The sequence below is a fragment of the Ostrea edulis genome, chromosome 8, assembly GCF_947568905.1.
Source record: "Ostrea edulis chromosome 8, xbOstEdul1.1, whole genome shotgun sequence".
NCBI classification, from domain to species: domain Eukaryota; kingdom Metazoa; phylum Mollusca; class Bivalvia; order Ostreida; family Ostreidae; genus Ostrea; species Ostrea edulis.
The window spans coordinates 38,398,085-38,421,266 of record NC_079171.1 but is presented as its reverse complement, the minus strand read 5'-3'; the positions used below and the strand labels follow the sequence as shown (position 1 = coordinate 38,421,266).

The 23,182-nt window shown below is 36.5% G+C and overlaps 1 protein-coding gene across 1 annotated transcript; it reads left to right on the top strand.

The window, feature by feature from the left end:
• The first annotated feature begins 5,756 nt into the window (after window positions 1-5,756).
• On the top strand, window positions 5,757-16,621 carry LOC125660999 (tyramine beta-hydroxylase-like). Its single transcript, XM_048892822.2, has 9 exons — window positions 5,757-5,895; window positions 6,155-6,347; window positions 9,865-9,994; window positions 10,179-10,277; window positions 10,381-10,560; window positions 11,998-12,155; window positions 13,396-13,639; window positions 14,073-14,169; window positions 15,878-16,621. Exons 1-9 carry the CDS (start codon window positions 5,885-5,887, stop codon window positions 16,455-16,457), a joined length of 1,692 nt encoding a protein of 563 aa, XP_048748779.1. The 5' UTR covers window positions 5,757-5,884; the 3' UTR covers window positions 16,458-16,621.
• The last annotated feature ends 6,561 nt before the right edge of the window (window positions 16,622-23,182 follow it).

Below are 23,182 nucleotides of genomic sequence, written 5' to 3'. Positions count from 1 at the left end.
ATTGAGCAGGGAGGGATCTTTATCGTGCCACACTTCCTGCGACACAGGACCTCGATTTTTGCGGTCTCATCCGAAGGACCGCCCCATTTAGTCGCTTCTTACGACAAGCAAGGGGTACTGTCTATAAGTGAGTGGGATCAGGTATCTAGAAGTGAGTGGGATCAGGTATTTAGAAGTGAGTGGGATCAGGTATCTAGAAGTGAGTGGGATCAGGTATCTAGAAGTGAGTGGGATCAGGTATCTAGAAGTGAGTGGGATCAGGTGTCTAGGAGTGAGTGGGATCGGGTATCTAGGAGTAAGCATCCCGTCTTGACAGGTCATTCCTGTCGTGGGTCCTCTGTGTTGATCAGGTAAATCGTTTCAATCTCTGTAATGGCTTGTTTATGTTATAAAAATCACCTGACTTTATGATAACTTGGTACAAGACAGGGTAAAAACTCGTTTCATAATTTGATAGCATCGTGCCGTTTATTTACCAGGTCAAAAACTGTGACTTAGTTTTAAATGACATAAACGTCACTGTCGTTCTTTTAACTTCACCTGTGCACAACAGCGCTTTTGTAGGGCAAAATAATACAAGGATTTAAAAAAAAACCCCAGACTGTTTACTGTTTCTGACAGTGAGAGAGTCTGGTTACTCCCGTGTCGTTTGTTACGCCAATAGTGCATATACGTGTGTGTGTGTTTATATATCAGACCGTTTAAATCGTTTGTAGAAGATTTACTTCATTGTACATATATATCATATACTAACGGATATTTTATGTGGTGTATTCAGAAAATATCCACATCAATTTCTCTAAAACTCAAGTGCGCCTTGCAGTGACATGCATCTACACATGATACCGTAAGAATCTCCGTATGGCAAACAATGAAAATATGTTTAATAGATATATAAGTTAAGGAAGTGTATCAAAAACTTTATGAGACTTTACAAAGTTATCAACAATCCCGAAATTTAAATAACACGCACCGCCACCGTAGTTTAGAGGTTAGAGCGTTCGCCCTGCATACGGAAGGCCGAGGTTCGAATCTCGGCCGCGATAAACTTAAGTCGTAACATGTAGTGACAGCTCCATCGCCAAACGCTCGGCATCAGGTGTGAATGTCACGGGTCCTCGGAGATTACCTTAACACTGGCAGCTGTGGCACACTAAAGAACCCCACTGTTCAATTGCCGTAAGCGCCGGGCAAAGGCCAAAATTTGAAGCCCTACACCGCTCTTGGTAAAAACAATTTCTCGAACAAGACGTTAAACGACCAATCAAATAACTTGCACGAATACACATGCTCGATAGATGTTCATATTGATACACGGAAAAACTGAAATGCGACTTTTACAACATTTAAGAAATAAATGAACAGCGAGCAGTTCACCCAGTGATTTACAAATCGAAACACATGAACGGTGAATTTCTAGCACGTTAACAAAATCAGCGAACGTGACCTGTTTTTACACAAACAAACAATTATATGGGGGAACTACTATATTTAAAGATCTACGAGAGTCTAGATATACATAAAAGATCAGTTAAAACAACTCAAAAATAGGCAATATAAACTAACTGCATGACACATATACTGGCGAGAGGAGGGGTGTATATATCACGAAAATACGCAAAATGCATATACACTGTATATTAATATAAATACTGAAATCTTACACTTTGGTGCTACGATGTTCTGGGAATTCAAATAAATCTAGTAATTAGACGAAGTTATGAGACGAATCTACCCAATCTCTACCCAGAGTTGTCGTTCCTTGCTCTCACTTAGGGTGTAAAGTGAGTGTAAGGAACGATAACTGGGTAGAGATTGGAATCTACCGGAAACTCAAAGGTGCATAATAGAATCTAAATCGATGACGGAAAATGCATAACAATTATCCGGAATCCAAAACAATTCATTTACTGATATATTTTTCGAAAAAATTAAGTTTGCTTCTTCTATTTGAATTCGTCCTGTGGGGATCCGGGTTAGAATAGGTCCTCAGTACCCCCTTGCTTGTCGTAAGAGGCGACTAAATGGGGCGGTCCTTCGGATGAGACCGCAAAAACCAACCGAGGTCCCGTGTCTCAGCAGGTGTGGCAGGATAAAGATACCTCCTTGTTCAAAGGCCATAAGCGCCGAGCATAGGCCTAGATTTTGCAGTCCTTCACCAGCAGTGGTGATGTCTCCATATGAGTGAAATATTCTCGAGAGGGACATAAAACAGTATTCAATTAATCAATATATTTATATTCTACTTTCATTTCTTTTGTGATTACCAACCGTTAGAATAAACGTAACATACCTCTTTTGTACTTCCACTTAATGAAAACAAACACCAATAGCAAAACAATATTTTATTTTTTGCTTTTGCGTTCATTGTATAGCAGAAAGTCACTCCAATACAAGTTTCAACATAAAACACACAAACAGTTTTAAAAAAAACTTCTGAAGTTTTCAATCTGACAAGCAGCTTGTCATACTGACTCTCCAGCCTACCATTTTCTGACTCGATAAGCAGCTTATCAAGTACTGAATTAACACGATTTACAAACTGCAAAATAAACTTTCTCGTGCAAAGTTTGAACGTCAGAATGAATACCATTCGAACCCAACTTCCCTTCAAAACCTTCAAGTCCCGCCCCAAATCTCATTGGCGTTTCCAAAAAAGAAATTAATTTTATTCTAATTCATCTAGTTCAACCGAAATAAATTATATTTATCTGCATTCATACGCGCATTATTTTGCCACTGTATCGTATTCACGAGGAAATGACCACCAATAGCATTTGTAGAGATGGCAAAGGCAAACACACTGGAAGTGTAAATATAAATGTATAAATAAGCAGACATAAATCACAGGTGGTAGATTTTTGTTGGGTTCTATATTTGTGATCTTTGAAGATGAATATATAATATACACAACCTACAAAACATATAACAACATATCAGTTATACAGTATTAACATAAATAAATTATCACATTATATTAAGATAAAGTCAGATATCTTACATTTATCATAGGGAATAAATATACCGCATTACACCGAATCTGTAGAATTCAATAGAGATAATCAAAATTATCCCTTTAAGATAAATTCAGTTATTGAAAATGACGAATTTGATATTCTTGAATATTTTGAAGTGCAATTCAATTTTTCCGGAATTTTGCTGTCCTTTTCTTGACACCAGACATAGTCCATAAATAGTTCTAACGCGAGCATGCGCTCTCGGCCTTTTCATTTTCAGCCTCGGGCAAGTGCAGACGAATTCCAGGCGATCAAGAAAAAATCCAATTAAATCGGCTAAGATGAGTACGGGAATGTTAAGAGCGGGATCTACTAGGTGCTTTAAAACCAGATCACCTTATGCCAAACCACCGTCTCGGGCATAAGTCCCTGTAGCTCGCCTGTCACAACCTCGCAATTCCTCACTGACGAGTGCATGTCCTACACATCAGCATCAATCCAGCCAATCCACTTTAAATGCTGACATACATCAAGATGCACCCGGGGTCATTGCATTACACACCACGCAGCCCACCATCACACCAGATGTTTATCTTCAAGGAAACGCTAGGCCTGCAGTGGTTATAGCTACTGAAAATGTACCACACCAAACAGTACGCATGTAAACCCTCTTGTTAGTATCACGGCAGATCTTGGGGCTAACATTCCACTGTCATTACAGGAAAAAAATATGGAATAATGAATATATAGATCTTGCCAAGCTATTGCATTTAGATCCTGCAGCTGAAACCCAACAACTTCTTGTGTTTGAAGATGGTCAAATCAAATTTAAAGACAAATCTAAAGACAAAAAACCTTGCTTCAATCTCTGAATGGACTGATTCCTTCTTGATTTATGCTGCCATCTACTTAAAAAAGGTTTCCGCAGCATATACAAGGCATTTTGAAGTATATCAGTTCAATACGACTGGGGGCATCACGCGCTTCTACTCTGGGGTGGAGGGATTATGATGTGATTAAAATAAGTAAACTACCCATTAAGCTGAAATCTGTATACATCAGCTTTATTTACGTGTATTGATTAATTTAAGTTTTAGGAATTTCGAAATAACTCATCTTACTGGAATAAAAATACAATAGTTTCCGAATTGTGGGTTCAGTCAATAGACAAACTAACAAAAGTTACCGAATAGACATTATCAGAACTGAGTCCACGGTGTACTTACATCGCATATGGCTGTTAAGGTCTTCAATGGATATTGTTCACTTGTAGTCAACAAGTAATGGAGAACTATGTGGAACTGGCAACAGTCGTGAATAAAGGAAGTCGTGTCAAGTTGGGTAGTCATTCTAGAGTGTTCACATTGAGGAGACCCATTCAAAACTTTGTTTTCTACCCTTATCTTGCAATATCCCAGGGGAAAAGGATTATAAACTTACTGAAGAGTGAAGATACATCAGTGTTTAATTTAAAAACTTATATGGTACCAATTTTGATGCACCAGATGCGCATTTCGACAAATAATGTCTCGTGAGTGATGCTCAACGAAATGTTTGAAATCCGAAATAACAATGAAGTTTTAGAGCTATTATAGGGAAAAACAGTGTGCCAAAAAAGTGGTGTCAAATTCGTCTAAGGATAAGAGCTATGCGTGAGGGAGATAATCCTTAATTTTGAAATGAATTTCTAAATTTTATAACAGCAATTAAATATACATCCGTATTTTCAAGCTAGTAACGAAGTACGTAGCTACTGGGCTACTGTTTAATACTTACCAAAAAGTATAATAGATAAAAAAATTTCTTTGGAAAGAAGGGTGGTAAAAAGGGACCACAAGCTAAAGTGGGGAGGTTCTTTGATCTCTAACCCACACTTTGTTAGCTACTTTTTAAATTTTAAATCTTAAGACAAGGCTTTGAAAATTATGTGAAATTTTAGAAATTAAAATTACTTTTAACATGTCCTTTTAAACTCTCTTTCATATCATGGACTTTTTCGTATATCAAGTGCAAAATGGTCATTATTTATTTCCATTACTGATCATCTTCACAAGTCAAGGGTTATTGATTCGTTAACTCGTTAGTGCGAGGTAATAAATCAATAACCTTTGACTTGTGAAGATGATTACTGATATGATACATTTTTATTTCTAGAGTTAGAAGACATGGTTATGTAGCTATTCTATGTAATGATTGATTTGTGTTGCTTACGTTTTTCTTGACAACAACAGACATCTTTAAAAGTTTAGATGAAGAAATCTTGAGTCAATTTTGCAAGTGCAAAGAGGTCTCCTTTGGAACGCTGTTGCTAAATACATGTAACGAGCATTGCGTCCCCCAGTTTTTCTTTTTAATTTCCGCATTCTAATTAAAAGAGCGCTTCCCCTAAAAAATGACATTACTCCAAATCTCAGATATTTTGAGACAGGAAAAATCTCATATCTATGATACTAAATTGCACCTCATTAAAACTCTTAAACAAAAATCAAGGATATTTTGAGACAAGACAAATCTCATATCTATGATACTAAATTCCACCGTATTTAAAATCATCCTTAAATAAAGCAAGGGGAACACCTTAAAACTTCAAAAACTATTTTGAGCGTTTTCACGACAACGTTTTGCATAATAAGAAAGTGACAAACATTTTCTTTGGTATTAAATCATTACATTATTGTATTAATTGAGAACAAACGAAAATATGTTTCTGGTTTGTTTGTTTTTTAAACCCACCATATTACGGGATCTCTGCCATTAAGACTATCTCTGGAAAAAAAATATCCCGTGATTCTCACTTCTCAAATTCCCATTAAAACGTTCTAACCAATGGGCTTTTTTGTAATCTTACCCTGTATGTGATCAGTGAACCCCAAATAATATACATATATAACTAGTGTGGAGGACCTTTAAACCCACTTTGCTTTAGGATGCTCCGTGGGTAAGTTCGCAAAATTGTTCATTTATATTAACTGTGGAATGTGAAACATTTCTATATCATTGGTTTAGTTTGAACTGTTATTACTTTACACGCAGACAGATTTTATCGCAAAGATTGAGAGCGACTCATCCATAAATAATGACATTGTATTATTTTGTCGCCTTTGATTTAAAATTTCTTTTAGACCTTTTCTTTCCCTTTGTATACAGTTTTATTTCCCCTAGAGACATCTGTACTTATTCAAACCATGATATTTCAGAATATATCTATGTTGCTGTCTGCTGTTTACGAGTTCCTTGGGTTTCAAGTTTTTACAAACAAAAATTCCCAATGGCGATTCCGTTCCGCACCCCTGTAAACCGAATTATCTCTGGCACGGGGTAGGTCACAGGAACGAACTTGGGGGCGGATCTAGGAATCCTTTTGGCGAGGACTTTGACGCCGCTGGAAAGGTAATTATTTGATTTATTTAGAGAATATATTGGGATATCTTCTATTTGGATTTTCTAAACGGTATCATCTTTCCATTGGATTTGTTATATGCATGCAAAACAGTAGGAATCGTGGACACACGAGGTTTGTACCGATGAGAAAATTCTGCATAAGTTCATATTCAGAAAGTTTTAGTTGATCGGAAAAAAGTAAGACTCAATTGCAAAATTGTGCATCGTGCTCTGGATAATATAATTGGCAAACTCTAAATGGCAGGGGATGGTTACTCTTTATTTGAAATATCTGAAACAACTTCATGCAATCACGTGGTCACTTGATTGAGAATTCATCTAAATGCATTCTTCATAAACACCTTATTGATAATATTTGCGTTCAGTTTTACCTGACAAAATCTAATACGGAAAAATATATTAGTCTTTTATCTTTATCGTGCCACACTTGTTGTGACACGGGGCCTCGGTTTTTGCGGTCTCATCCGAAGGACCGCCCCATTTAGTCGCCTCTTACAACAAGCAAGGAATACCGAGGACCTATTCTAACCCGAATCCCCTACGGGATGCTTAGAATAGAATAAAGTAGATATGATAATGGCACAGCAAGACAAGATCGGTTGTGTGAATTTTGTAATTTGAACGAAATAGAGGACGAATATCATTTTATTCTAATATGTCCTTTGTAAAGAAACATCAGATATGCATGGATTAAAAAGTATCATTGGTCTCGTGCTTCTGTTTGCAAACTGGTTCCCGTGATTGTTTTGTAAACTGGTACAACTGATGTCAATTTGAGATAGAAAACAACTCTGCAATAAGATGATTGGCAACATTTATATTGCATAATCTAGATGATGTATTTCATAACATTGATAAATTACACTCTAAATGATATTTATGTATCACATTCTGAGTTATGTAAGTAAAGAAGTATTTTTGAATTACTCTCTGGAGATTCATTCAGGCTGGATAATGCATTTGGCAACATATATTAATTCAGTATTCAATATTACAATTTGGATAATACATTTGGCAATATCTATATATTATTATTATTCGGGAAATACATGTTGCAAGATCTATACATTTCAACACTGAAATATTACAATCCGGATAAGACATGTGGCAACATTTCTTACGACATATTACCAAATGTAGTAAGACTCTATGAATTTATTAACTAATCATAACGCTATAGGTTATCACCATTGTTTACGGAAATTCCACCCAGTCTTGCGAAATTGTGTATTGCATAAGGCACATACCTTCGCTCATCCCGTGAATTTTTTCCCCTACTCCCAATCCCTGTAGCAGTTCTACAGGTTCACTTTTTTGAGAGCTAAATGAAATGAAGTCCGTGTGGTTGTTTGCACGATACAACTAGCCGTCCTCTTCCTTCGTTATGAATAGAAAGTCTTTTAAATGCCATCTTTTATTTAGTTTGAAGCGCTTTTGTCATCTTTGTAACTTGCGTTTCCACCGACAATTTAAATACATCACAAAACTGGACGATAGGTAAAAATTCAGGACGTTTAGAACACTTACCTTTAAAAATTTCCTAAAAGTACAATTAAATTTATTAATATCACAAAAATATCTCCAACATGAACAGAATTTGATTTTAATGAACAAGTGGAAATAACGAACAGTGATTAATTTAACAAATTCTACAAATGATATCTAAACAAGAGTAGTACTAACACAGATTCCTGGACACACCAAGTTCAAGGTCATTTTATTCACTCAAGCCACATTATACATGGTACAGGAGGTGCATTAAATAAACATACATTTGAGTAAGAATAAGGTCAGAGTATGTACAAATATACAATATACCTCTATTGAAAAAGTATTTACAAAATATATTAAGGAGGACAGAATAACTCATAGATTTTTGAGATAAACATACAGAGTTTTTTAAGTGTTTTAACCTTACTGGTTGACATAATTTCATGAAATTTAACAGTATTAGGTCTTGTGTAATACCTTCTGTGTAGGTATTCCTTTCTAATATTTGACAAAGCACTGCATTCTAATATATAATGGAATTCGTCTGCAAATTTTGATTCGTTACACAAAAGAGGTGGGGTCAGTTGCCTAGGAGGAGTAAGTATGTATCCTCTGTTGACCAGTCACACCCGCGGTGAGCTATATTTGGACTCTCTCTCTCTCTCTCTCTCTCTCTCTCTCTCTATATATATATATATATGATTGTTTTTTATGGAATGTGTCATTCTGATTTTTAATATTTATTGACAACTGTGCCGAATCAACTTCTAATATATATATATATATATATATAGAGAGAGAGAGAGAGAGAGAGAGAGAGTCTAAATAAAACAATCAATTTAGACTTCAAAAGGAAACACGTTATTTATTCAGGACTTACATTTGATATCAGTGCTTCATAGTCAATAATCAGACTCCTCTAGGAAAAACTTTTTAGTCAGAAGGGGGTTGCAAATCTCACATATTGAATATGCATTAAAAAAGCATTAAATCGATTAAACATATTGTGCATTCAAAATATTTCCTGAAGCGTCAATCCTTTTTTTCCCTCTCTTTTATCACTCATATCTTGGAATATGTTATTGCGGCTAGATCGAGTGTGAGCTTAAATTTTCAGGGAGCACATTTAAAATTGCGCTAACAATACTAATTCCGAAATTTGCTGGGTTTTCTATTGATAAATTTAACAGTCACATCAACGATAAAACATGAAATTAAAGAAAAAAATGTTTATTCTAAGATATAAACCTTAATTTAAATTATATATATAATTACGTGTGCAAGTATTTACATTTACTTATCCTCAAAACAATATACTATCAAAATTGTCTTGTATTGTTTTATCAACGCTAAATTATGACGTCATGATGAATTTTACAAATGATTTACAATATATTGGCGCTTTTTGTCGTTACGTTTGGTTCATTGTGTACAGTGGTTGCCCATCGTTAGATTTTATATCTTTAAAAGATTAATGAGAACGACTCGTTTCAAACCAGCTGTTCGCAATCACATGGTCGTTATATTAATCCAATTTTCAAATATAACCTGTACTTAGGTCGACAGCCGTCTGACGTCACACACAAGAAGCATGTAAATCATACGCGTCACACACAAGAAGTATGTAAAACATACTCAGGAAGTATGCAAATCATAAGCGTCACACACAGGAAGTATGTAGGCATTAAGTGCTATACATATAGCACGTGTGAAACAGGGTGTATAAAAACCACCCGTCACATATAACAATCAGGTAGTAATTAATACTTTACAGATTACGGCACACGTCACTCACAGGAAGTATGTAGGTATTAAATGCTATATACACTTGTATAATGGCACCCTTCACGCGCAGTATGAAATGCTTTTCTGGTTGTACATGTACATACAGGTGTACTGATGACCGTACTTTGCACCGATTTTTGCGCCATTTATTTGTCATAGAGATACTAAAAGCCCACGTACACAGTTCTGCGTGCTCGTTCACTGCTAGTTCAATGGTTTCTTTTTTTAGATCTGGACTCGTGAGTTATGTATGAAGGATTCAGATGGTGACAGTAAAACTAATGGAGAAGAACTGGGGGATCCGGATTGTGTGTGGAGAGAAAATGCCATTCCGGATAAAAACGCTTTTTCGCATCCTGGTATTACAAATTACACCAATTTCGTTAGATATAAATAAGGGGGTGGGGGTGGGATGGTGTCATTATTCGCCTGAACTGTTTCTTTAAGTGTCTTCCTTGTTTAATTTTGCGTAATGAAATATGTAACTGTCTCTAATCATTGATATCTGGTTAATGAACATTAAGTGATTGTTTTTGATTTGAGGTGTATGTGAACCTTACGATAGCGCCCTCTGTAGGCAAAAGAACGCCTGGGTACAGTGTGAAATTGAAGATTTCCAATGTGACAGTATCAATGCACCAGGTCAGTATTACAATGATAATTTGCCTACCAGAAGTAAATTTAACTCCATAATCTGTTAAAGAATAATCTTATGAACGTAAGAATATATGTGGTCTTTATACAGATGTGAAGAACATTACCCTGCGGTATCCTGAAACTGCCGTACCCAATCTGGAAACTAACTACTTCTGTATGACCTTTGAACTTCCTCAAGATGGCGACTACCACATGATTGCCACCCAGCCATACATTGACAACGAATACATAATGCACCACATCCTTCTGTACGGATGTGACGAATCAGGTGAGACATAATACGAAAAATAATCTTGATAAAATAATAATAATGATCATGATTAAATGATAATTATGGTCAGGATCTTATCTTTTTCATTGTAGTGGAATGAATAAGTACATTATTGCAAATCTATTTAAGAAATAACGGTGCAAGCCGGTGCTTAGAGTGGGTGGATCAGAGGAACTCCACTATATGATGTAACCCAATCAATTGAACCACCTCAATATGCAATGCTTATAATTTGATCAAAGACATACAAAACCTTGAATTGATTTGCTCTACAATAGGAAATAATGGTTAATGCGTATTTCTATGAAAGCCCTACTCAGGTCAATATGATTCAAGTTTAAACCTAGGAGATCTTCACTGCAGCCCGGATTAGTCATCTCAACAAATTTTCCGTTAATGAAAAGCACTCGTTAAAGATTAACCTGGTACTCGCAAAACGTATCTGTTAACATCGACTGTACATTAAGGGGTTCGTGAGAGAATCTCTAACTATTCCGATAAGTCCTGATCCTGCATTGGATGAGACTTCTATTTTGAAATCACAATAAACAATTGAAATGTCATTGTGGTATTGGAATTACTTTGGGAGATTGTGTTTTCTTCCTTTGATGTCCAGATCAGATTTATCTCTGTTACTCAATGATATCCAGCTGAAAACTCTCAAGGTTATTCCATCAATGAAATACGCTTATAATCAACTCTCACACCAAGACAGGCTACTGACAAAGACGTTGATGTTGCAGGGGTTTCAGCAATCTGGTTTAAAATAAGCATTTAGCAAATTCTTTGACATCATAATGATCTTATTTACAAATACAATTAACCTGGTGATAGGTCGAATGATATCTGGCGTATTGGATTTACCAATTCGTAGATCGTTGTATTGATACTTTTTGATTACGGATTGTTCCCCTTACTTGATCAAGATATAAAGAAAAGGTGAAGATAACAAACAGCGATCAATCCCATAACTCCTATAAGGAATACAAATAGAGTTTGGCAAGCACGGACCCCTAAATATACCAAATATGGGAGCAGGTGCCTAAGATGGGTAGCCATCCCTTGTCGACTGGGCACACCCATCGTGAGCCCTATACCTTTTTCAGTTGAACGGAGTAATCCGCAGCTAGAATCGGTGTGCTAAGAACGGCCTAATAATCGGTCTGAAACACGACAGACAGCATTCGATCAAATGACAGGTTTTATTGACAAACTAAATCGTTGTGACGAGAATAAAATTAGCGAAATCCTGACTTATGTTTGGGTGTGACAAGTCAACAGGGGGCGCTGCTCTTGCTGACTCCGCCCTACATCTTACTTGTCTCAACTGTTAACGTCCACTCAGTCCAGTATACCTGGATATGAAAGTTTATAGTAAAAAGAAAATTGATTTGATCAGATGTAAGTATGTTTTATGAATCATTTCCTTTATAGTCAACCAAACTGAAACACACCCTACTCGTTGCGGTATGGGATCATCAAAATGCCGTACCATCATCGGCACGTGGGCTGTAGGGTCTCAAGGGGAGTGTGTGCATAAAGACGTTGGTTTCAGGATTGGTCAACAAGGGTTTAAATACGCCATGATGCAGGTGAATAACCCATAGTTTTATTGATAATGAGGATTATTTCTTGTTCGGAGCTAGACATTTAGTTCATTAGCCCACGGTCGGTTATAACAGCCCTGCGGCTATGATGCACGTTTCACAACCAGGAGGTCCTGGCGCTGTCAGATTTTTAAATTAGGTAGTTACATGTATTGTTTCGTTACCAAGTATCCGGCATCAGAGGTCAGTCACTGATCTTTTGGATATAACTTTAACATCGGTTGGCCTCTGTCACGGTAAGAGTTGTTACCATAAGAAACCCTCGCTGCCACGGTCTTTAACGTCATGGATAGGTCCAGATATGTGATTCCACACCTTTAATTAAGCTAAAAATCGAAAAGGCGTTGACAAGAGAAAGAAAAGGGGAAAGAGTTTCCCCCGTTTGTGAAAATCATGTATTCATTTAGATTTTTTTTTATTTGCAATTGAGACATTAAATTTGAAAATAAGTGACCGATGTTAAATGAATCTAATCTTGTTGATGGATTGTAAAGTCTTGGCTATTCTTCATAATAGGTCCATTTAAAATAAAACGCATCACAGGAAATCGTACTGGGGATGGGGCGGAAGGGAGGTGCAACGTAAACCGATATATTTTCCGCTCAAAGAGAAAGGAGGGTATTTCAGACCACCAAGTCACCAGCGGAAGTGACGTAATGAAATTCTTCCTCTGGATCCGTCACTGATACTGAAACATCTACTAGTGAAATACCGCCAATATTTCCCAATATCACAAACAGAAGAGGTGTAATAAAGTAATTTTTCTCTGGATCCGCCACTAATTCTGCAACTCTCGTGGAAACCACATGGATAGACGCTCGATTCGCGATGAGGAAAGTCCCAAGTTTCATTCTCGATGGCGGCGCTATGTTGAATTACCGATTAAATTAGGTATTGACTGTTTCTTTTTCAAGCTCACATCAGTACAATCGAAAATCACCGGTGTTTTTCGGATATCACCATAAAACGGAGCGGAGCGTCTGTGCAACAGTTGGGGTTTCTGTGATAAAGAACGTTCAGTAAACCGTAAACTTTATGTTTAGATCAAACTGTCACTTCATCCTAAGCTATTGACGTTGATATGTATTAGTGAAAAATTCTCAAAAGGGACACAAAACAGTATAATACACATAAACAGACATTCAGCGCAAACTTTATAAACTTCACCTAAGCTTTGAAAGAATGTAAAGGAAGTAATATAAAATGATTCCAATCTTTTTTGCAGTTTCACTGGAACAACTACGAGCGACGTTCTGATTACGTGGACAGTTCTGGAATGACGCTGTTCTATACTCCGAACCGACGCCCTAACGACGCCACAATCATGGTAATAGGCCAAAATTACCTAGAGATCCCGCCGAGAAAAGAGCACGCTGAATTTCACTCCGTGTGCACTGCACAGGACACCAAACTGGCCCTTTCTGGTCCCGTTTATGTGACGCGGGGCTTCAACCACATGCACTATTTAGGTATGTGTACATGTGAAAAATAATTTTGCGCATGGTTTGCAGAAAGGCGTGGCATTGTAAAGGTTCGGGTTATTAACATTTACAGATATTTATATATACATACTCACAATGTTCCATGACAATAAACTGAGAATATACTTACATTTATTTTTACTTTGTATTGTAGTAAATTACACATATATTATTGAGTGATTGTATGACATTGCAATGTCAGCATGAATTGTATTGAATATTGAAAAAAAAAATATCATATGAATGTCATATCCTTCTCTCAGTTTATAGCCATGAAGTCAGCCGTTCCATATAATATATATATATATATATATATATATATATATATATATATATATATATATAATGTACATGATATATAATGCATTGATCTTTCACATGTCAAACCGGTACATCTTAAAGAAATGGGTTAATATTGTAGGTCGAGAAGAATCCATCATTCAGTATAGAAATGGGGTCAAGGTTAACACCCTCACAGACGAGCCTGACTACAGCTACGATCGACCAAGATTTATAGAGTAAGAAATAGATCACGTTGAACTTACATAGCAAGTTCAATTGTTATTTTTGTTAATTATATGTCGTTACAACAAAACACGTGGACAACATACAGGTACTGAGGTTGTTGGTTGTGTGTACACTGTACACTGAGGTTTAACGTACCTCTTGAGAATTTTGTCACTCCAGGGTTGGACACTAAGGCACGTCCGACCGACCGAGTCTACTAAATGATAGGTCCGGTCGGGTAAAATGTCGATTTACTAGTCCGACTGGTCGTGTTAAAAAAATAAACTAGAAACTTTACTTTAAACCGTAAGATATTTTATTCTTAACTAAAAGAAAATAACTGTAAGAGTTTGCAAGCAATTTTGAACCGTGTGATGGAATAATCTCTAATTTTAGTTCTTACAAATAAGTCGCGGTCGGAAGTGAAGTTTTACGACATCTACTCGATGTTAATTTTAAACAGTTTATTTGAATTGACTATAATAAAGTGTTTATCAAGTGAATAAATTACATCGTAAACAGCTATTTATCGGTGTTGACATATGTGCGGGAATGTCTATATTTAAATACGACGTCTCGTCCTCAGGAAAGACGTCCCAGGAGAAAAAAGAAAAGGTTAGGAAGAAACAAAGCAGGGCTTATGAAATATAAAATGGCGGTTGAGGTCATTTTATACTAAATAGACTAAAGAATATCCGTGCCGGGTAGAATTTAAAGAAACAGAAAACGTGTTTGAAAATCAAATTGAATGACGAGACTTAAGATATTTTTGAGACAATTAAATACGTTTTGGTTCAAACTTAACGTTTGTCATTTAAATGAAGTATTTAAATACGGAGAAACTATCAGGTTTTTTTCTGGAAAGTTGGTCAGGGCTAGTGGATATAAAGTCAGGTCTAGTAAAAATCATTTGAAGTAGCCCGACTGGTCTAGTGCTCAAAAAAATAAATGTCAAACCCTGCACTCGTATGGAAAAGTTCCTGCACTCAGGAGCTTTACATTTGATATACTGAAGTCAATAATCAGTCAGAAACAGTGTCTCTTTCTGCATGGAGAAATTCGTGGATGTATTTTGTCCACATTGGCGCGTTAAAGACCCCCCCCCTAAGCGTCAAACATAGGCCTGAAATTTACAGCCCTTCACCGGTAATGGTGACGTCTCCATATAAGTGAGAAATCGTTAAACAAGATACAATGAATAAATCAACCAATCAATCAATATCTTTCTTTCTCTATACTGTTTATATAACATATTCTGCATTCTGTATACAGAACATATTATGTACACTGTCTACAGAACATATTGTGTACACAGACTACAGAACATATTGTGTACAGTGTATACAGAACCTATTGTGTACAGTGTTTATACAACAATAGACTACACATTTTGTACAGTGTCCACACGTATTGTGTATACAGTATACACAAATACATTGTGACGTCATACGAGACTTGTGCATGGTAGACCGTTAATTTGGGTCTTTTTATAGAAAGTCGCATGACGTAACAAAAGGCAATCAAAGGTCCGCATTTCCGCTTGACGTAGGATAAACAAGTGTCCAATGGTAGCACTTTGCTTTTCTTTGGGACATTGTCGTAACACACGTGGTTTTTTATTTGTAACCTTGTGAATCACACACGTTTAATTCATTTCATGAATTGTTTTGGTTAATCAGAACATACCACGATTTATATTTGTTTTACTTACACACACAGGTACAGTACTGCGATACAGGTGTTACCAGGCGACGAAATCAGAACGAAATGCGTGTTCAAGTCCTCCTCGAAATCCGTAACTACTTTTAAAGGCGATGCAACTTCCGACGAGATGTGCTTCGGTTTTCTTACACTCCATCCGATCACGAATGTCAGGCATTCGTTCTGCACCACCTGGAAAAATATATCCGAAATGCAAATGTACAACACTGAAAATTATAAAAATTGTAATATTAACGAGTTCCACAATCCGTTTCACCCCAGTATGACGAAGCTATACCAACAGGTGGATTCTCATTGCCTTCCATTGTCGCATTGTCTGGAGGAATGCAAGGAAGCGGTCAAGGAATTCAAGCGGCATCCTTGTATGCAGGGTGACATGGCAGAATTAATGAAATCGCAGGCCATGAGATGGATAAATACTGTCGATACTTTTAAGTTTTATTCAAAGCTTGAGTCATGTGACCTCGAGATATTGCGAGAGAAGATGGAAGCAGAGAGAGAAAGAGAATCAAGTGGCGGATCTCATGTCGTCCCACAATTTCTTGCACTACTTTCATTGTCTACCTTGTTGATATAACTGTTTCCAAAAGCTGTCAAATATATAGGCTAATGAAATGTACATTCTATAGGAGGAACCGCTGATATCGAGAAATGTACCATGGACATTTTTCTATGCATGGTCTTTGAAAGCTTCATTCAGAAGTAGCATGGATTAATAAAATAAAAAGAAGATTAAATTGATTTATATGAAAAGTTGAAAATAACGAACAGTGATCAATCTCATGAATCCTATAACAATACAAAATAAAGGGTTAGGCATACACGGGCACCTAGACTATTCAATGTCAATTCCATTTAATTAAGATTGTTGCAGTGTAGAATACACATTTTCCTAGTTGCCCAATAGTTCTTTCCCTTAGTAGAACTCTTAAGCACAGTGAGACGCAAAACATACTTTCGTCCACACGCGATGGGTACAAATGCTTCCCGTTGCCTTCACATATTGTCTAAAGGAAGATTATCAGACATCATGCAACAACCCAAACTGCTGGGGATCAAGCATGCTATTTAAGTCAAGCTTTTCAAGGTATTTATGCGTTTACCTGATCGAGACATAGGGCTCATGGCCGGTCGACAGGGGATGCTTACTCTTCCTGTCCACCTGATCCCACCTCTGGTTTGTCCATGGGTCGGTGTATGCCCAACTCTTTATTTTCCTTGTGGGAGTTGTGAGATTATCTTCACCTTTCATGTATCTGTATGTTATTCAAACTTGGGGTGTCATAAATTTGTGGAAAAGGGGGACCCTAAATCAAGGAAAACTGATTTACCACAAATATCGTTGATTCTATCGTGTATCTTGATATACACGTATACAATATACACATCTAGTGTTGGTTGTTTTCACATTTAGACCTAGATAGAGTTTCAACACAAAAGATAGGTGTACAAAGACGTACATGTAGCATTGTTCGTTTTCTTTAAATTAGGTGGAGCTATGACAAAATGTATACATAAATACATAAACAAGCCTCTTCAAATTTTGGGTCTAGTAGTACCAGTGCTCCCACTGGACCAGAATTCCCTTTCGCCACTTTTTCGGGGAGCGGTACGGCACAAATAATCACATGCTTTACAATTATTTCCATCATATTATATATTATTTTATTCATTACACTTATTTTAGCATTTTGAATCAGTTACATTACTTAATCATATCCAGCTACCATACCTAAACACTTCTTTCTGAAATAACAAGAAGTTTTTTTGTTTGATAAATTCTATTATGGAAATCAAAATTCAGATAATAAATCATATAAATATAAACTTCATGATGCTACACCCCTCAGTGAAAACATTGTGTACATTGCCCGAAATGCAGATGTCACAAAACATCAAGCCCAATTTAGAGTCGTATCTCAACCATTCCCTATTAAATTTCCGTTTTTGTATGGAAGATTTTGCAATTTGGACAGAATCAGATGTTTGAGCAGGTGTGGTTGACTGTAAAGCCAAACATAGTTATGTTTTTAATTTTAGATTGACTAGGGTCAGAAGCTACAAGTTTAGTGTCAAAATAGAATGGGGTGCATAGTCTTATGAGATTAGCATTTTTATACTGTTGCGCGCCGAACTTCAAAGAAAATTATTTATTAAAATTGCTATTTCCATATCAATGGTGACCGACCGCATTGTTTATGAAATATTCGAACTAAAATCAAACACATCAAAATCAAAATCTTGTAATCAACGAGTTAGGCCGCAAAAACAAACAATTGATGTATTCATATATACATTATACACAATAATACGGCCAATTTAATTACGGGTCGGTTCTCTGGTTAAGAATTGACATTAATGTGGAGATGATAACACGAAAATGAATAAGACTTTAAATGTTAAACAATTGACCACAGCAGGGTAAACAGCTGTCCGATGTACTTTATTACATAATCACCGACTTGCAGCCATAAATTACCTGAGGCTGTGACCAGCTCTGTGTGCACTGGAGCGACGCGAGATTTCCGGTCGCACGCGTTGACTGAATAAACAGATTTTGACTGCATAAACAAACAGGCTATAATGCGTCACTGACAGGATTTAAAATACAATTTATTGCAAAAAGGGATTTTCGCCACTTTCAATTTTTTTTTCGCCATTTTTGAAAAAAATTCGCCATTGGCGAAAATGGCGAAGCCCAGCTCGAGCACTGTCTAGTACACAGCTGTCGTCCAAAGGTAAGAGTGGGTGAGTGGGGGTTGCTTTGTTGCGCGCGGGGGGTGGGGGGTGGGGGGGGCAGAAACCCAAGATAAAATATGTAAAGAACTTTTAAGAAATTATGGGATAACTCGAGTTCGTCTGAATTACATTGAGTGCGCTGTGGTACGCTTATGATAAACAGTAATGTTTTCTTTGATGGCAATTTTCTGGGTCCCTTTATACATTTCTCAGCTTCTCATTTAACTTAATTAAATTAGGTCAAAATGAGTAGTGCATTACGAAAGTGTCGAACGAATGTAGAGAGAATATAAGAGTTGCTAAAGAGTTTACAATACTCTATTAATAAACATAATTGTCCGTTTTGGTGTTTTTACGGAAGCAGTCTATATACATGTATTTATTTCGGTCCAATTTCTGTAGTTGGAGACGATCCCTTTAAATTGTAAAAGTCAGCCGTCGATTGTAAAAGTCAACCTCTTCGTAAAACTCCATTAATCACGTAACTGTCTTATTAGCATATCACGTGTTATTTTCCAACCAATGTATCTAACTAGTCTCTAGTGTTAGGCATGAACTAGCATAAAGAATTTAGTCTGGAAAGTGTGCCGTCATGAATTCGATGTCAAAACTTACCAATGTCATTATTTTCTTCTCGACTACATGTGAACCAGTTAGACGCTCATAATACATACATTATACAAAAATCAAAGTACTAAAAGTACTGAGAATGGCTAACCTTGGCTTGTAATGATGCTGTATGGATATACAAGTTTTAATAGTATTACTAGCATATCAAGACAACTTTTCGATAATTTGCTGAAATTGCTACGTAAGGGAGGGAATAGAATATTGGGACACCTTTCTTAGTAATTACAAATGGATGATATTGCTATATTAGTATTCAAGATGGGAATTTCCTTGTGAAATATTTTTCATGAAATGAAAGAATGAAAATATTTTATAGCAATTCACACTGTTGTTCGATGTAGTTCGATCCTTTATTGTAAAAATTACTGATGATGTTGTAAGATTGTTAAATTAATGAAATGACCGCATTTTGCAGTGATATACACTATATACATACTGCATGTATGCAGAAGGGAACAAGGGGTGACACGAAAATAGGATACCGGTTGTAAACAAATCTCAAAATCACCTTAGTTCCAAGAAACAGATCGAATCTTCCTATCCAAAGGGTGTTAAACATCTCGTAATACAAGTCCAACATAGTCCGATCCTTTCATACTTAATTTAAAGATCCAACAATGCAGACAGCTTGAATTGTTTTCGTTTATAAAACTTGAAGTTAACACACACAAATTGTTAGCCGTCTGTCAATCAAACATTTAACAATAGATCTCAGGAGCTGGATCTACCCCAGAGAGGTGTTTTGATAACAATAACAGCCATTACCTACATACATTCATTAGATTTTGAGGAAGCCATGTATTCTAGAGTTTTGATAGCATTGACCTGTCCACAACTACTATTTTCTTGTAATTCAATTGCTTTTAAAAAGACCCCTGAACAACGCAATTTTAATATGATTGTAACCCCCCCCCCCCCTCTATATACATGTATCATATATTAAACAATCAGAAATCAAACAATAATTTGCCCATTGATATCTTAAACTTGTAACTTATTGAAGTAATTTATATTATCAATTTATGATAGTTCTATATTTACATTGTATAAAAGAAATTCATTGAGCCAATGACTCAGAGTAAAAGAGAGAAAGAGGGGTGGTGTAAACTCTGTGTCATCTATCCATAGGGATACAACCATTATACAATCACTATGACGACAAAAACACTGCAGACAGCCCTGAGATCCTTCCTGTGTACATCAAAAGTATACACAGCACCCTGATCTCTTGGCCAGGTAAATAACAATGACCATAGATGAGCTCCGTCCACATCCAGTGATCCGTGAAGAAACCGTACTGTATCTTAATCGGGCCTTTAATGAGTTTTATAAACGAAAATAATTCAAGCTCTCTGTATTGTCGTGGATCACGCACAGGAATAGATAACTCCTGCAATGAAACTAATTTCCAGCTTTCGGAAACTCTCGGGAGTGTTTATATCAAGAAAGAAAAACCTAGAATTTTTGTTTTACGCAAATGGTATTTAAAACGAGATTTTTTGCTTTGGAAGGTAATATTTTATTTCAGCCTGATTTTAAATGCAGTGTACAACATGACAGTCTATAAAACTCATTAAAGCCAACATAAAAGGATTAGACCACGTTAGTTTCATTGCAGGAGTTATCTTTTCCTGTGTGTGATCGACGACAATGTAAACTGCTTGAATTATTTTCGTTTATAAAACTCATTGAATTAAAAGGATCGGACTACGTTGGACTTGTATTACGAGATGTTTAACGACCTTTTTGTATGAAAATTCGATCTGTTTCTTGGAACTAATTGAAGGTGATTTTGAGATTTGTTTACAACCGCTATCCTATTTTCGTGTCATCCCTTGTTATATATTCATATATGTAAGACTCCAAAGTGCGATGGGACTCCAAAGTGCGATGGTCACGCCAAACCCCGATGGTCTGCGCCAAACCCCGATGGTATGACACGCCAAAGTGCGATGGTCCACACTCATGCGCCAAAGTACGATTGTCTGACACGCCAAAGTGCGATGGTGTGACACACCGAAATCCATTAGTTTGTAAACGACACGGTGTTTTGGTACACACTGTACCAACCTTGTGTTGTTTCACTTAAATATCAGTGCAAAATCCATGCATAAATCATGATTTGGATCATGATTTGGACAGTCTTGAATATGCACTACCTGAGTATGCTTGCATATTGATATGACTAACTATAGCCCCGTTGATCTTTACAATTAAAGCAATTTTTTAAAGATTTTTCCATTATATCCTCTCCGTAAAATTATTTTGGTGTCACCCTACCCCTGTAACCATGATTTTAACAAACTTGAATCTACACTATGTTAGGATTCTTCTATGTAAATTTCAACCTTTCTGGCCCAGCAGTTCTTGAAAAGACTTTTAAATGACTCCACCCTATTTTTGTCTTCTTTTTTTTTTTTTAAAATATTCCCCTTGAAGAGAAAATGGCGCTTCATTTGAACAAACCTGAATTCCTTTTACCCAAGGCTAATTTGAAGGGAAGTTTGATTGAAATTGTTCTGTTGGTTATTGAGGAGTTGAAAATGTGAAACGCTGACAACGGCGACAACAAGAGATAATGGACACACTTGAGCCTTTGTCTCAGGTGAGCTGGAAACCAGGGTTGATTGACGACATAGACAGTTGTTTCGAACTCAGAATTATTCACATTTTGTGATTATAGCCATTCATTAGTTTGTTGCCATCACCATTCTCAATGACAGATTCTGATTCCCCCAACCCTTTCACCACACATTTTTAAGGCTCTACTGGCATATATTAAAATTCGATCTATATCTATACACAATGTACAGTAGATAAATATTTAATTTTAAAATTACGAATAATGTGAGTAAAATTCCAGAATTAGCACCCAAAATGGCTAGGTACTTTGGTTAGTGCTCAACTTCCGCATGTAACCCAGTACTGATGTGCCGACAGACAGCTAGTGTAACCACAATAATTACACATGTACCCCCTGTGTTAACAGCAGGCAGGTAGTGTAACCACAATAATTACACATGTGCCTCCTGTGCTGACATGTAGCTAGTGAAACCACAATAATTACACATGTGTCACCCTTAGTCCGAAATATTTGACGTTTTCCTGGCTTTTTTATGATTTTGATATTTACCGTGCCAGGAAAACGTCAGAACCGGCGCCATTACGTAAACTGGAAAACCGCCGCCTCCAACTGGGGGGCGGCATTCTCGGACCGATTTTAAATACTTTGGAGTCGAATTCAATGTTAAACTAATAAGTAATCAATAAAACGATGCTTCTTGTAATTACTAATATCGATTAAAAGAAAATATCACTCCAGAATTCGATAACAGAAGCACACAATTGTGGTCAATCAAATTTTCCATTTCACTTGAGCGACCTAGTCACGTGACTCAAAACAAAGCTCGACAGTTTGTTAAAATGTTTTCATGAGGCTATTTATGTGATGAAAGAACCCATCAAATCTATATTAGAAAGTACAATAATAATGTACAATAGTAATGGCGCCGGTTCTGGCGTTTTCCTGGCACGGTTAATATCAAAATCATAAAGAAGCCAGAAAAAACGTCAGATATATCGGACTAGTGTGTCCCATGTGTTAGCATGCAGCTAGTGTTATAACAATAATTACACATGTGACCCCTGTGTTAACATGCAGCTAGTATAAACACAATAATCACACATATGTCCCCTGTGTTAGCACGCAGCTAGTGTTATAACAATAATTACGCATGTGTCCCCTGTGTTAACATGCAGCTAGTGTTATAACAATAATTACACATGTGTTTCCTGTGTTAACATGCAGATAGTATAAACACAATAATTACACATGTGCCCCCTGTGTTAACACGCAGCTAGTGTTATAACAATAATTACACATGTGTCTCCTGTGTTAACACGCAGCTAGTGTTATAACAATAATTACACATG